The sequence below is a fragment of the Pongo pygmaeus genome, chromosome 9, assembly GCF_028885625.2.
Source record: "Pongo pygmaeus isolate AG05252 chromosome 9, NHGRI_mPonPyg2-v2.0_pri, whole genome shotgun sequence".
In the NCBI taxonomy this organism is placed as follows: domain Eukaryota; kingdom Metazoa; phylum Chordata; class Mammalia; order Primates; family Hominidae; genus Pongo; species Pongo pygmaeus.
In genome coordinates, this window is record NC_072382.2 from 90,743,660 (window position 1) to 90,759,338 (window position 15,679).

Genomic DNA, 15,679 nt, shown 5'->3' on the forward strand with positions numbered 1-15,679 from the left:
AACTTCTAGGACAATAATTATAGTGCCAACAGTAACAGTAATAGCATGTATCCTGCATGGAGTGCTAATTATGCTTTAGCACTTACTGTTGTGCTAAATGCTTTACATACATCTCCTCAATTAACCTATAAGACAACGATATGAGTTAGTATTGTGATACTCATTTTAACTAATGTTCAGAGAGTAAGTGAGAGAGCCGTGGCCCAAATTCATGTCTGATGCAAAAGACACTTTGGTAAACACTACTTGCTCTCTACTTAATGACGCAAGCATTTAGTAGCCACCTTTATTGATTACGGTGTTGTCTCATTCTTATGCCTCTGCTCGAGAGACCTTTAATGGCTTCTCACAGCCCACTCACTCAAGAAACATTTACAGAATGACTTTTATATTTCAGGCACTGTGGTAAAAGTAGGAATTAGGTACAGTCAGTAGTAATGTCCTATCTTGTATTCTTGATTTTAGTAATTACTTTTTAAACTTGGTCAGTTTAACTAATGGTTTGCTAATTTTGTTGATCTTTTTGAAGAATCACCCTTGGTTTCATTGATTTTCTCTATTTATTTTATTATTTCTCTTTCAATCTTTGTAATTTCCTTTCTTATGCTTTATGAGTTTAGTTTAGTTTTCTTTGTCCAGTTTCTTAAGGTGAAAGCTTAGCTTAATGATTTGAGATTGTTTCTATATAGGTGTTTACAGCTATGTATTTTCCTTTAAGCACTGCTTTTGCTGCATCTCATAAATATTGGTATGTTGTGTCTTCATTTTCATTCATCTCAAAGCATTTTTAAATTGTATTTGCAAGTTCTTCTTTGACCCATTGGTTATTTAGGAATTAGTTGTTTAATTTCCATATATTTGTGAATTTCCTAAATTTACTTTTGTTATTGATTGCTAAATTCCTTTTATTGTGGTTGGATTAGTAAAAGAAGTATATGAGTAATAAAATGATTGTATAATTTCAACCTTTTAAATTTATCCAGACTCGTTTTACAGACATGATTTATTATGAAAAATGCTCCATGTGCACTTGAGTTACACTATTTTTCAATTTCTTTCTCAAGGAATCTTAGTCATTTTATATCCCAGCCAGAACAGTCATCATGCCTCACACTTGCTCTATGCTTGCCTGCCTCTGTGCCTGGAAGGCTCTTCGCCCTCATTTTTCCATGCCCGGCCCTTATTCATCTTTAAAATCCAGATCAAGTGAAACCTTCTTTAGAAAATAATTCCTGATCTCACAAGCTGATTCAAGCTTTCTTTTGGCCAAATTTTTTAGAACTTTACCTTTGCTCTGTCATGTTCTGTTTTATATTATGATTGGTTTTATATGTATTTTTTTCTGAGTGATTTATAAACTCTTTGGTGGAAAGACTGAGTCTTGTATAAATTTATATTTTTTAGTGAATAAAACACAGTGCCTTAAACATAGTACACAACAAATCTTCTCCAAATGATCAAATCAAAATTAATATGCTACAAGATACAGAATTATAAACTCAATACTGTCTATACATTAATTACTGGACATCTACTGTCTACCAAATATGTTCAGAGACATTTTCCAACATTTATTGGTACTTTCTAGTATTTTTGTGGTTTGAAATTTTAATATTCAACTTTTAAATATTTGTGGAATTTATTTTTTATTTATAAAGTGAGAAAATGACCTAAAGAGATTTATACCTCAGTAACATTTTTCAACTGAAACTTCTCCATGTATGTGCATTATTTTTTTCATTGGTATATTAGATTCTTATATATAACTATTATTATGTTCTCTTCTAGTCATTTGTTTACGTGTCCTTGTGGGGACACTACAATCGTGGCTTTATGTTGTGTAGTTTTATGGAAATATGGACTATTAATTTTTATTCTGAAGAGGAAATACATTTACAAAGTTCACAATTCAAAGGGATTTATAGTAAAGTTTTCCTCTCATCCATTTACACCCCCAAAGCAACTGATGTTATTAGTTTATAGTATATTAGCATAGTTCTCTGCTGCAGAGAGAGGTCCTGGAAAAAGTGTGTTGCTGGTCCACTGCAAAATGCAGAGGGTTTTATAGATGAGCTGGTGAAGAGGTAGTGACTGATTTATATAAGTCATGGACAAACTGGTTGGACTAGGTGTGTCATTTGCATAGGGTGTGAATTTCTGGTGGACCCACCCTAATCTTTTGTTATTCAGGTGAGTTCTCTGCCTGAGCTGCGCCATATTGCTCATTTCTCTGTTACTGTGCATGTGGTAACAAAAACAGGGAAGATGGACCCTCCATGTGTACATGCCTGGCCCCCAGGCAGCCTTTTGTTTTGTTTTGTTTTGTTTTGAGACTGAGTTTTGCTCTTTTTGCCCAGCCTGGAGTGCAATGATGTGGTCTCGCCTCACCGCAATCTCTACCTCCCAGGTTCAAGTGATTCTTCTGCCTCAGCTTCCCAAATAGCTGGGATTACAGGCATGTACCACCATGCCCGGCTCATTTTTTGTATTTTTTTTTTTTTTTTTTTTATTAGAGACGGGGTTTCTCCATGTTGGTCGGGCTGATCTCAAACTCCCGACCTCAGATGATCCGCTTGCCTCACCCTCCCAAAGTGATGGGATTACAGGCGTGAGCCACCGCGCCCGGCCCCAGGTAGCCCTTTTCTATTGGCACAGCTGCCAGCATTCCCCCGCACTTTCAGCTTGCTAATCTATGTTTGCAGCTCGATTTTTCAGGCTGCTTTTTGTTAGGAAAAAAAAATAATTTCTTGGGCTGCTTTTTGTTAGAAGGGAAGCTCTGCCGAGGACTCTGTTGCCCCCATTATCTGCTTACTAATTTCTTTCTACCTCCTGTATCAATATTTTATGTATAATTAAGTATATGTATATTCTTTACTTGCCTTTTGCAAATTTTCTGTATATTTAATACTCTGCTGTTTTGACTATGTATTATGCTTTCTACCAATGTAAAATGCCTCTTCATGTTGCTTGATGCTTTATACGTGGCATTTTATTGTAAATAGATTAAATAAATTTTATAATACGTTACTTGAAATTCTGTTTAATATCCAAACTCCTTAGTGAAAAAGGGAAAAAAGAGAGGAATTATTTACACTTTGATAGAGCATTTTAAAACAAGATATTAATTCTAATGAATTTTCCATGAGAAAGTGATCTTACTGATTGTTTCCTTATTGCATGTGCAGTAGATTCTAGGTTAAGTTGAGCTATTCATATTTCCTCAAACAGGTAGACAGGGAACAAGCACCCGTGTACAGGCACAGAAGAAAACAGGACACGGCAGAGCATGCTCCACCACACAGCCTGGAGTGCATGAGGGTGCGTGACCACAGAGAAAGCTGTACAGGACAGATTGAAATTCTCCACTTTTGATTTCATAACTAAACATCTCAGTATAATATCAGATAATGACATTTATTTTTCCAGGCCATTATTTAAGTGGAGCTGGGTTTAAGTTTTGGAATATTCATTTAACAGGAACAAAATGCCCGTGGTAGGCCCAAAGAAGTCTGCTTTTGCCTTATAGCTGGATTTTCATAAAAATATAGTTACAATTATGATAGAGATTATTCAGTTTGAACACTCAGTCTCTTAAGTTTGTCGGGAAACACATTTGTCTCTCTGTAGCTGTTTAGTAAAAGTATATTGTTTTACATGCCCATATCAAGAATAAGTTAATCCATCATCTTAATACAGTAAAGGCAGATATGTTGAAGTGAAACTACAAGAACCCCACCATTTCATAAACATTACCATGTTTTCTTTCTCAGTCACCTGCTGAAAGATAACCAGGGACCATGGCATATACTGGGTGGTTGCCTGAATCTTTATTTCTGAATTTTAAAAAATAGCGTGAAGCTTTTAGGGGCTTCTGAAATGAAATCCTTTCTTTTGATCCTCCTGTCTTCTTAGTAGGTGTGTATGAAAGTACTTTGTGAAAAATAACTATACACCAGTGAGACAAATAAGAACGAAAAATTTCAGAGAGTTAGACATCAAGCTCTTTCTTCAGCACATGCTCTGGAAAGCACTTTTAGATTTACTACTAGATACTGGTAACGCAGATCAAATTCTTATCAATAATTTGAATCTTAATTATACCATTTACTAGTTGCATGACTTTGGACATGTTATCTAAGCCTCCTGTGCCCCATCTGTGAAGTAGAGGTAGCAATTCCTCAGAATTGTGGTAAGGTTTAAATGACATATTATATTCAAAGTACTTTGCACTCATTAAAGATATTATGAGCAGATGCTCAATAAAGTGAATCCATTAACATTTTAATGCGTTACTTCAAGGTTTTTTTGTGGCTAATAATGTTTTTTTGTGTCCAACAGAAAGATGGGTGGCTCAGCACCACCAGATAGCAGCTGGAGAGGAAGTCTCAAAGTGCCCTACAATGTTGGACCTGGCTTTACTGGAAACTTTTCTACACAGTTAAGAGACTATTTTAATTTTAACTCTTTTAAGGGGGAGCCTTAAAGAAAAAATACTATAGAGGATGACAGAAAAAGTAAAATTTATATAATACCAGCAGGAAACAAAACTGCAAGTTAGAACCAGTGTAATTTTTGCCTGTCAACAATTAGAAATCTTTAAACGAGATTGAAGATTTAAAAATTATGAGTGTTGTTGGAACTCAGAAAATGGATAACCCAAAGTATAGTGTTTTGGCATGCTGAGCACTTTGAACTAAAGGATAAAAGTCCTTAGATGCAGCTTCAGAATCAATAATTCTGACCTCCTACTTCACCCCACAAGAGCAGAGTGTAAGTTTCTCTCTGAAGTTCCCTTATCTGAAGCTCCTGCAGAAGGAAAACAATGACTTTCCTTCCACTCCCTGAAATTTTATTAACCAGGGAAAACTGAACTCATATAGTGGGAAGGAAAACTGAGGCATATCACTTTATCTGCACAGGCTTTGTCACAAGCTGTTGACTGTTCTCTAGTTCCATTCAAGTTCCAAAGAGAATTATTTACAAACTATTGCCTGCTCTTTGGGCCCATTTAACTCTCTTGAAAACCATTTACCACCCCTCAAAACCACCTGCACTCCCCCACTTCCACCTCCCCTATGAAGAGGGTGCTAGTTAAACTTCAGCCATTTAGCCTTTGTTTGAGTCTCACATTTTGTTTGGCTCCTGTATACACTGGTGTGTTGGTAAGTTTGTATGCCTTTTCTCCTGTTAGTCAATTTTCAGTTTATTTTACCAGATCTGAACCTTCAAAGGCAGAGGAGAAAATTCCCTTAACCCTTATAGTGTTAATCTGTTAACCAGTTTTGTTTTTTTTTTAAAGAACGTCTTTTATTTTTGCATTAGAAAAGTCAAGATGCACATCCACTCTACCAGTGAAGTGACGAGAATTTACAATGTGATAGGTACTCTCAGAGGAGCAGTGGAACCAGGTAAAGGAATCATTTGCTTAGCAAATATTGATCAAGTAACTGTTATGTGCTGGATACTACCAAGCTCTGGGAGTGCAAAGTGAATCAAAACAAACAAACAAACAAATGAAGAAAACCAGTGGAACTCACCTAAAAACAAAGGAAATAAGTATGAAATAATTTTGTATTGTGGTACAGGTGGTGAAGAAAAGTGAATGTTTGGTGCTAGGCTGGGCAGATGACCAAGGTGAATGATAAATTGTGCAGGCCTCAATTAAAGGATCAAGGGAATCAGGGCAGGGAAAGATGTGTTTTCTTCCAAGTTTTCTGAATTTTTTTTACCATATATTTTGCATAGAGAAATATCTTTATGATAACTATAAACATCTGTATAAAATATCACACTCTTAGAAAATTAAGATAATCGTATATTAATGAATCCTTTGCATAGTTTTATTTTCTACCACTAAAGCCACTGATAAAATATATGGACATATGATTTCCATAGAAGTTCAGATGATCTACTGATTAATACATTTTATACATAGTCTTAGTTCATGAAGCCTCAGTTTCTTATGAACTATTTGGTTCTGTATTTCTTACCAAAACAGATACTATTAAATTCATATTAAACACATTAATTGCATGTTTCTTACAAGCAGCTAGTGATTTATGTCTGATCAAGAATATTGATATCCTTGTTGTTTGCATATTCTAAAGAGTACTAAACAATATATAAGTGGCTACTATTGAATAATACTGAGTACCTATTTTGCACCAGCTCCATGATAAGCATTGGAAATGGGGAGATAAAAGAAGACACAGACCTGAGACAAAGAGCTGACAGTTTGTAAAGGGAGCCATATGCTTAAGGGTGATCAATGCTTTATCACTCCTGAGAGCTGGGTAGGCAGAGAAATTCCCTCTTCTATCGAAAATACTTGAGCTGTACCTTAAAAACTGCATAGAGGGAGAAAATATTTGAGCTGTACCTTAAAAACTGAATAGAGGGAGAAAATATTTGAGCTGTACCTTAAAAACTGAATAGAAAGAATAGGAATTGGAGAGCTTCCTATGTGGCCACTGTGTTCTCTTACTTTGAATATATTAGAAAGTGGTAAGTTAGGTAAGAGAGGAGTAATAGAGAATTACAAAAAATGTGAACGAGGATCACGTTAAACTTTCTTAATTACTTAATGTAGTACTTATAATTATAGTAATACATTGAAATATATATTTGTTTTATCACATGCTTTCTCAGATAGAAGAAACACATATTAAAATCAGAAATAACATATTTTCACAAATCTTGGCGAACCTAGCCTTTTTTTTTTTTTTTGTGAGTCATGAGTGATTTGTATTTAGATGCTATTGAGTTTTTTGCAATTTTCTCTTTTATTGAACTGAAATGACAAATAATCTTGTAACGATGCTTTCTAGACAGATATGTCATTCTGGGAGGTCACCGGGACTCATGGGTGTTTGGTGGTATTGACCCTCAGAGTGGAGCAGCTGTTGTTCATGAAATTGTGAGGAGCTTTGGAACACTCAAAAAGGAAGGTAATACAAACAAACAGCAAAAAAGCCAACCTATCTGAGTCTCAGTTTAGTCTTCTGTAAAGGGAGTATAAACATACTACCTCAACCATTACATGTGTTTGGTAAAAACACCAATACAATTTTTAATGATGGTTGGTTAATTATATTGTTTATTTTTGCATTTATTTATATAACACTTATATTATTGATATTTATGTATTAAGTGATAATCTGAAATAAAGGAATTATACTGTTAATGGTTGTTCTTGGCAACTAAGAAGATGCAGATGCGTTATATCACTAAAGAAAACACACTGAAATTAGATTATAAGCCAAAGCTTCCTAGTCAGAGACTGTAAGCAGACGTTCTTCCATCTCTTCTAACCCCAGACCTCACGTTAAGTGTACGGAGTAATTAAGGAGATAGATGCTCATTCAGAGAAATACTGGTCTTAGGTCTAAAGGGATTCTGTCAAAAGTTTGGAATCTGTGTTCTCATACCCTGAGCCCTGGTGTGCTCTCACAAAAATTAGGTTTATACACGTAACATCACCACTTTAGCCATTTTAGAATCTTCATATGAAAGCCAAAGTAAAATTTAGTTCAGATGTTTGCTTTTTAAAATAATAATTACACATTGAGAGCAGGAAGTTCATTCTCTTTATTGACCCTGCAAACAAGGTGTCTGGAGCTGTAAAATATAATCTATATATTTTTATCAACAATAAAAACAATAATGTATGTTGTTTGCATAGTATTTACTCTTTTTTTTTGAGAAACTATTTTTCTATGTCCTATCTACTTTGAAGTCATAGCAACTAGGGAGAAGACATATTTACTTATCTTCTCATGTTACAGATAAGTTAACCAAGGTTTAGAGAATCAAGTCATTTCCCCAGGATTATGTAGCTAGCATGTGGCAGAATAAGAGAATCAGGGCTCAAACTCAAATTTCTGACTACCAGTCCACAAAACCATGATGTCTCTATTTAAAATAAAATGTAAAGGTGCTCAGTTCTTTTTTTTACACAGCTATCTTATATTTGAAGAAAACAAAACAATGGAAACCTAAATTTGCATAGTTAATGAAGTAGGTAGTGTTTAATTTTATTACAAAAACGTTTCATGATTTTGCTAGGAAATCCCTGTGGTAACTGTACAAAACATCACTGTGACAATTATAGAATATGCCAAAGAAATAGAATGCTGATGAATAATAATAGGAAATTTGAATAATACTATTGACAAAAACAAAAGACTCGAGTCAACAGCTATAGTATACACATTCTTAAGCACACATGAATATTTACTAAGATGATGAGTTCTCACAATTTTGGGGGCACATACTCAGTGCTTTCTAAACATTATTTCATTTAATCCTCCCACAATCAAGTGGTATCTTCATCTTTACTCTCTTGTTCCTTGTATACAGATGAAGAAATGGAAGTTTAGTAGGTTTGAATAACTTTCCCTCAGTCATGCTGCTAGTGAGAGAACCAGGGTTTGAAACAAGATCTTGCCTTAACTCCAAGGTCAGTGTTTATAACCTCCGAGACACATCACCCCTCTATTGAATTATGTGGTTTTCAGCAACAGCAAACATTGCTGTTGCTAACTGAGCCCTCGTTGATTAATTCTGGCAGAGAATGGAGTGAAATCATACGGACCAGCTGATATTGAACAATTGTTCATTTGATGTCAGAACAACAGGAAAGAGTTCTAAAGGATTTTCTCTCAGTTATATCTGCTTTCAGAACACCAAATGCATCTAGAAATTTCTTTCTTTGTTCTAGGCGGTTGCAGACCACCAATGACTTTCTATGCATAGCGAATCATTATAAACCTGTTAGAATGTTTTATGATCTTGCAAGATTTTTACTGTCACATTTCCCCCCTTTTCTATGTAATTGTGCTATTTTGTGTCAACAACTTTAAAATCTTACAAAAGAAAGTTATGTAAGTAAAGATTTTTACTACAATTTGCCCTTCCCAAACCATCAATGACTTTTTTTTTTTTTTTTTTTGCCAGTCTGGGCTTGGTAGTGTCCTGGGTATATTATGAATTTTTTTCTATCATTTATATATACACATACATTTTAGGGTGGAGACCTAGAAGAACAATTTTGTTTGCAAGCTGGGATGCAGAAGAATTTGGTCTTCTTGGTTCTACTGAGTGGGCAGAGGTTAGTTGATAATTTGCTATAATATAAATTTTTATAAAATAAAGTAGCCAGGAATTATTTGCCAAGCATGTAAAAATAAGAAGTCAATATAATGAGAAAGTATTCAAAGTTTTTTCCCCAAAATCTGAAGCAACATATTCTTGTTCAAAAATCAGCAATAAAAATCTCTGTTGCTAAAGAACTAGGTTTTTTTGAACCTTTTAGAGCCACTTAATGTCAATTGTCAAAATTAATTTATCTTTATTTCCTGGGAGTATGAGAGTAAATAAGTAGATATGCTAGAAACCAAACATCAAAACAAGGAGTTAGTTTCTTAATCATATTGTAGTTTATTCTTCAAAATATTGTCTTAGCAAACATGAACGACCTAACAGACTTTTTAGTGAATATCTTCCCATAAACATGTCATTTAAGTGGAGAATCTTGTCTGGTTCAAAGGGAATTAAGCTATTTCAAATTTATGAAAAATATGAAGTTAAATTGTCTCTATTTCCTGACCATGAAGCCAAATTTTCCTGTATTATGTTTGATTTCTATCATGATTCTTTTACGCTTTCCAAAATATCTCCTAAAGCTAACTATACAGAGTCTCGCTCTGTTGCCCAGGCTGGAGTACAGTGACGTGATTTCTGCTCACTGCAGCGTCAGCATCCCGGGTTCAAGCGATTCTCCTGCCCTAGGCTCCTGAGTAGCTGGGATTACAGGCATGTGCCACCACACCTGGCTAATTTTTTTATGTTTAATAGAGACAGGGTTTTGCTGTGTTGGGAGGCTGGCCTCAAACTCCTGAGCTTAAGTGATATGCCTGCCTCGGCCTCCCAAAGTGCTAGGAATGCAGGTGTGCATCACCACTCCTGGCCGTAAGGTATACTTTTCATTTATCTTTCTTAATTCATAATGACCTGCTCTATGTTAAATTATGTTAAAAGTAAGGCAGAAATTTCCACCACAGAATATTTACTAAGCCATTTGAAAAGTAATTTTACCTGCTTTATATATTGTTGTATTGTATTGTTGGCTTTATATAACAGAAACGTTAGCTATAAAGTAAATATATGCAAAGTCAATGTTTATTCCATTAATTTCCAGTCATGCTGTAAATATTTATTGGCTTCTTTCATACTCCAGATATTATGTGAAACCCTGTGGACTTTAATTTTCTTTGAAAAAAAATGGTGCTCCTGTAGACTTAGTCAAAGTTTTATAAGAAAGAATTTTGCCACTATCTGGAAGAACCTAATATTTTGACGGTGTAATTTGTGTCTTTCAAATTATTTTTTTTGCTTACAGTTGCATTTTTTTCATTTCTTATCTTATAGTCAGAATGCTTAGGAAATTATCTATTTTAGAGACTCAGAATCCACATTGATGTCTCCAAAAAACTTTGCTACGCGTTGTAAAAGTGTGCAATTATCAATATTGACCAGGAGATGGTGCCATCCTACAGGAGAGCCTGACTTCATGGTCAGGAGATGATTTTTCACTTATTTTTCGTAATATGAAATTTAACTTGAAATTTCATACACTTAAAATACCTTCATTCCACATGAATCAGGCAATATTCTCTGCTTAAATAATGAGATGTTTATAAGGAAGATTTTCACTGAAAAGTCTCTTAGGTTATTCATGTTTGCTAAGACAATTTTTTGAAGGATAAACTACAGTATGGTTAAGAAATTAACTCTTTTTCCGCTTACCATAAGTATATGGACAATTTCATCTTAAATATTAGCTTTTAACAAGTTTTGCTTGTTGTTTCCTACCAGTAATCTTTATTGAAATTCTTTCAAAGCAGGTCTTTTATGAGACTTTCTTATGTCAAATTTGTCGTTAATATGGGTCAGCTCAATTAGAAATCTACATACATGTAGATGTGCATTTTGTGGGGGAGGGGGAGTGGGTTATAACTTTATATTTATAGTTTTCCTTTTTATTATAGGAGAATTCAAGACTCCTTCAAGAGCGTGGCGTGGCTTATATTAATGCTGACTCGTCTGTAGAAGGTGAATGTCGTTGGTCTCATAAGAAAAGATGTGATTAAACTACGAGCAGCAGTCTGGTTAATAAATTATGCACTAACAAGGAAGGCTATGTATTAACATGTGGTTGGGGAATCTACTGCAACGTCTGACAGGAAGCAGTGTGTGAACCCTAGTTGAGAGTTGGGTGAGCCCTAGGTAAGCAGGTTTTTCTTTTCTTCTTTCCTTTCCTTTTATTTTATTTTCTTTCTTTTCTTACTTTTTTTTTTTTTTGCTTTGAAGTATAGAGTACTAATTCAGAAAAGCAGCATTCTTTTATTAGCTTCATCTGGTAGATTTCTTTTTATATACGGCAGGGATTTAGTAAGTATCTGTTGAATGATTAAGTCAGGGACCTAAAGAGTTATATAATTTAGAATGGTGTAGAAAAACTGTATCATTTGTGGGGTGCGGTGGCTCACGCCTGTATTCGCAGCACTTTGGGAGGCTGAAGCAGGTGGATCACTTCAGGTCAGGATTTCGAAACCAGCCTGGCCAACATGGTGAAACCCCATAGCTATTACAATGCAAAAATTAGCTGGGCGTTGTGGCGCACTCAGTACAGATAATATACTAAATCAATCTTGAATTATATTGTATGCAGGTACTTTAGAAAGGGTAGGATAAAACCACTCTGGGAGTTCAGAGGAGAGAATAATAGAAACTTCAGGAAAGGCTTGAGAAATGGGATAGGCATTTGAGGCTGACTTTGAAGAATGGAAATACTTTTAATAAGCAAAGGACCAAACTAAAGGAAATCTCAGATTGATTTCCATGAAAATGAAAGAGCCCATTGTCACTACAATCCAGCTCCACTAATATATCTATATCTTGACCATATGCAACATCCCAGCCATTGCACTCCTGTTCTCTACACTCAGATTGCTCTTCAACACCTCTTTACCTGTTTAATCCTTATCCTTAGACCCTCCTTTGAAATGTTACTTTTTCAGGGAAGACATGTCTTCGTGGCACTCATCACTGTCATTATTAAATAATTATTTGTTTTACAAGTAATAGACTGTATTCTTTAACAAGGAACAGACAGTATCTTGCTTATTCACTCCTAGATTTCTAATGTTTTATTAAATAAATATTTGGGGTACGGTTGCAAAAAAAAAGGACTAAATGAATGAAGGGGGAATCTTTTAGAATATTTTCTTTAGTGTATTAGTAAATTTGCCATGTCAACACTTGGAACATGAGACCTTGATGGAGTCACATTGGCATTTACATTTTCTTTTTCTTTTTCTGTTTTTTTGTTTGTTTGCTTGTTTGTTTTGAGTCAGGGTCTCACTCCGCAGCCCAGGCTGGAGTGTGTGGAGCAATCATGGCTCACTAGTCTTGAATTCCCAGGCTCAAATGATCCTCCAACCTCCTTGGTAGCTGGGACTACAGGCAAGCACTAGACGTCCAGCTAATTTTTGTATTTTTAGTGGAGATGACGTTTGACCATATTACCCAGGTTGGTCTCAAACTCCTGGGCTCAAGCTATCTACCCACATTGTTCTCCCAAAATGCTAGGATTACGGGTCTGAGCCACAGCACCCAACCTTCATTTTCTTCTTTGTCAATGCCTCTGAGCTACACTGTTCTGAAAGTTAGTTTACACAGTGCATTTGGTTATTCTTTTCTCCTTCTCTTAGGGTAGTGGCTAAGAGCTTGACCTTTGGCGTCAGATGCCTGGATTCATTCCTGGCCCTGCAACTTCCTATTTGTGTGACCCAAGCTACTTACTTTCTGTGCCTCAGTTTTCTCACTTTTAAATATAACTTCTAAGAGCCCCTATCTCAAAGTCTCCTGTAAGGGCAAAAAAAGTTACATTTGCAAATCTCCCAGACCTGTGCCTTGCACAGAATAAATGTCAAAAAAAGTTAACTTTGATTGATATCATTACACCTACTTAAAACACATAATAAGGTGAAATATATATGTAAAATAAGTGTATATATATAAAATATGTGTATATATATAATATGTGTATATATATAAAATATGCGTATATATGTGTGTGTGTGTATATATATATATATATATATATATATATATGCCCACCCAGAATAAATACTCCAAATATATTTTCTTGAAATGTAGAATAACTTTCTCTTTATTGATAGTTTTTTTCTGGTGTTGTTGTTGTTGTTGTTGTTTTGAAATGAGATCTTGTAGTATTGCCCAGGGTGGTTTCAAACTCCTGAGCTCAATTGATCCTCCCCCCTCAGCCTCCAAGTAGCTGGGAAAACAGGTGTGTGGCACCATACTTGGCCATAGTTTTTTAAGATTTGATATTTTAATGTATTTTAAAAACTCATTAAGCTTTGCTACTTATGTCATCCCTGGCTTGAAATTGCTTCATTGTGTCTCTATAATTTTCAAAATTGAGAACAAAGGACAGGAGGTACTATATGATTGGGACACCATTCATCTCACTTGTTTTATATTTTTACATTGTATTAATGTTTCTTTCTCAAATAATGCAAATAATCATAGATTCTGAAATTTCTAATGTTAAAATGTAAAATTTACAAATAAAGCAAAACTCCCCAACGCAAACTACTCTCAAACTTAGTCCTCTCTCCAAAGGTACTACTGTCCTCAGTTTTGGGTGTTTCCATCATGTTGGTATTAATATATAGAATTTAGCTCCACAAAGCACCAAGAGTGTAGTGGGTGCTATCTCAGGTGCTTTACATGTAAAAAAATTATTCAGTACTCACAATAACCCTCTGAGATAAGTAGGTAAATACTTTTATTATCTCTTTTGTATAAAAGAAGAAACTGACACTCGGAGAGGTTAAGTAACTTTCCCAAGGCCACACAGCTAGTGAAGGGTTGAGCTTAGACTCAAATCAGACTGGTCTGTTCCAACTTTACCCTTCTAATCACTACACTCTATTGTCTCTCACCACCTTATACAGGTATTTGGTATCATATTACAGCTAAATCGTTCTACAACTTGCCTTTTTCATTCAGCAACACATTATGAAAAACTTTCCATATCAGCACATATCTCTGTTTCACTTAAAAAACAAACACTACCACCAGACAACAAAAATCTACATTGTATTCAGTAGGACAAATTCTGTGTCAATTCTCTAGCTGCTGGACAGATTGCTTCAGTTTGTTGTAGTTAATATTTTTTCATTTGCATGCTTTTTCAGTACAATGTGAGGAGAGGGTAGAGAGCTACAAGTACATTTATTTGGTCTTAGGATGTGTGCAGTTAAATTGTAATAAATGCTGCCAAACTACTCCCCTCCCCAATTTCCACTCTTATAAGCACTTCTGTTTTAAAAATTACATTGGCTGTTTGCACATATTTATTCTTCCAGATAAATTTTAGAATCTAAAATCAAATTTTTAAGTTCCATAAACAATTCTGTTGTGGTGTCACTATTTTAAAAGCCTCAATTTTTTGCTGTTCTCAAACATGGGTCTGAGGCTTTGGGATAAAAGCCAGTTGCCATCCTCTGAGTGTTTCCTGTGCTTTTACATTTGTGGGCATTTGCACAGGCTGTGCCCTTAGCCGCAAATACCACTTTTTTCCCCCAACTGTGTCCTGGTTCTAGAAAACCCAGTTCAAGTGTCCCCTCTCCAAGTTTGTGAAGTTGTCTTGACTTCCACACTGCAAAACTCCTCCTGAGTCAGCAGCCCCTCCCTGCGCTGCCTTGGCTTCCCAAGAACACCTCTTCTGGGTGCTTCACTTGATTGTCACAACCACCAGCCCTTGACCTCCTGAGGAATGGGGACTGAAACTCTAAGAAGAGCACCTGGTTCACAAATTCATTGTCACAACAAATATTGATTGGTTAAATGCCAAATTCTAGGATTGTTCTAAGCACTGGTGTATGGCAGCAAATAAGAGAATGCACCTTATCCCAGGGGATTTATCATCTAGTGGGAGGGCCAATAATAAAAAGACAAGTACTTAATATGTTTTATGTTAAATAGATGAGTAATATGGAGAAACATGAGCCAAGGTTAAAAGAGAGAGTGGCTAAAATTAGGGGGTAACAGAGTGCTATTTTAGCTAGGGTGATCAGGGGAAATCTCTCAGAAAAACATGACATTAGACGAGAGGAAGAGGAGTAAGTAATACAGATGTAATGTAGAATACTGTTCCAGGCTGGAAGGACAGTGTGTGCAAAGATGCTGAGGGAGTATTCTTGGGCAGAAAGTAAAATGCAGATTTTGAGAGGTGCCCTGGGGTTTCATATATGACACTGTGGGCCATGGTGAGGATGATGGACTTTACAGGGTTAGTTGGGAAGCCATTGGAGAGTTACAGTTGAAATCAGGTTTTAAAACAATCATTCTGGCTAGGAATTTAGCAGTGGTCTTTGAAGAAAATAATAACAGAAAGAAATTAAATTTTAAAATCTATTCTTTTCTTATTTTTCAGGAAACTACACTCTGAGAGTTGATTGTACACCACTGATGTACAGCTTGGTATACAACCTAACAAAAGAGGTATATAATTACATATAATTTATGAAAACCCAGGTTCTACAAATGATGTTTTCTTGAGGTATTATTATGTTAAACACTGGTG

The 15,679-nt window shown here is 35.4% G+C and overlaps 1 protein-coding gene across 5 annotated transcripts in view; it reads left to right on the forward strand.

Moving 5' to 3' along the window:
* Positions 1 to 15,679, forward strand: part of FOLH1 (folate hydrolase 1) — a 64,916-nt gene that overhangs the window by 29,624 nt on the left and 19,613 nt on the right. For all 5 annotated transcript variants that reach the window (XM_054438940.2, XM_054438941.2, XM_054438942.2 and 2 more), the window contains 6 exons: positions 4,339 to 4,437; positions 5,323 to 5,408; positions 6,828 to 6,947; positions 9,027 to 9,109; positions 11,049 to 11,112; positions 15,530 to 15,597. In XM_054438940.2, coding sequence (XP_054294915.2) covers positions 4,339 to 4,437; positions 5,323 to 5,408; positions 6,828 to 6,947; positions 9,027 to 9,109; positions 11,049 to 11,112; positions 15,530 to 15,597 — 520 coding nt within the window. The remainder of the gene's footprint in view (positions 1 to 4,338; positions 4,438 to 5,322; positions 5,409 to 6,827; positions 6,948 to 9,026; positions 9,110 to 11,048; positions 11,113 to 15,529; positions 15,598 to 15,679) is intronic.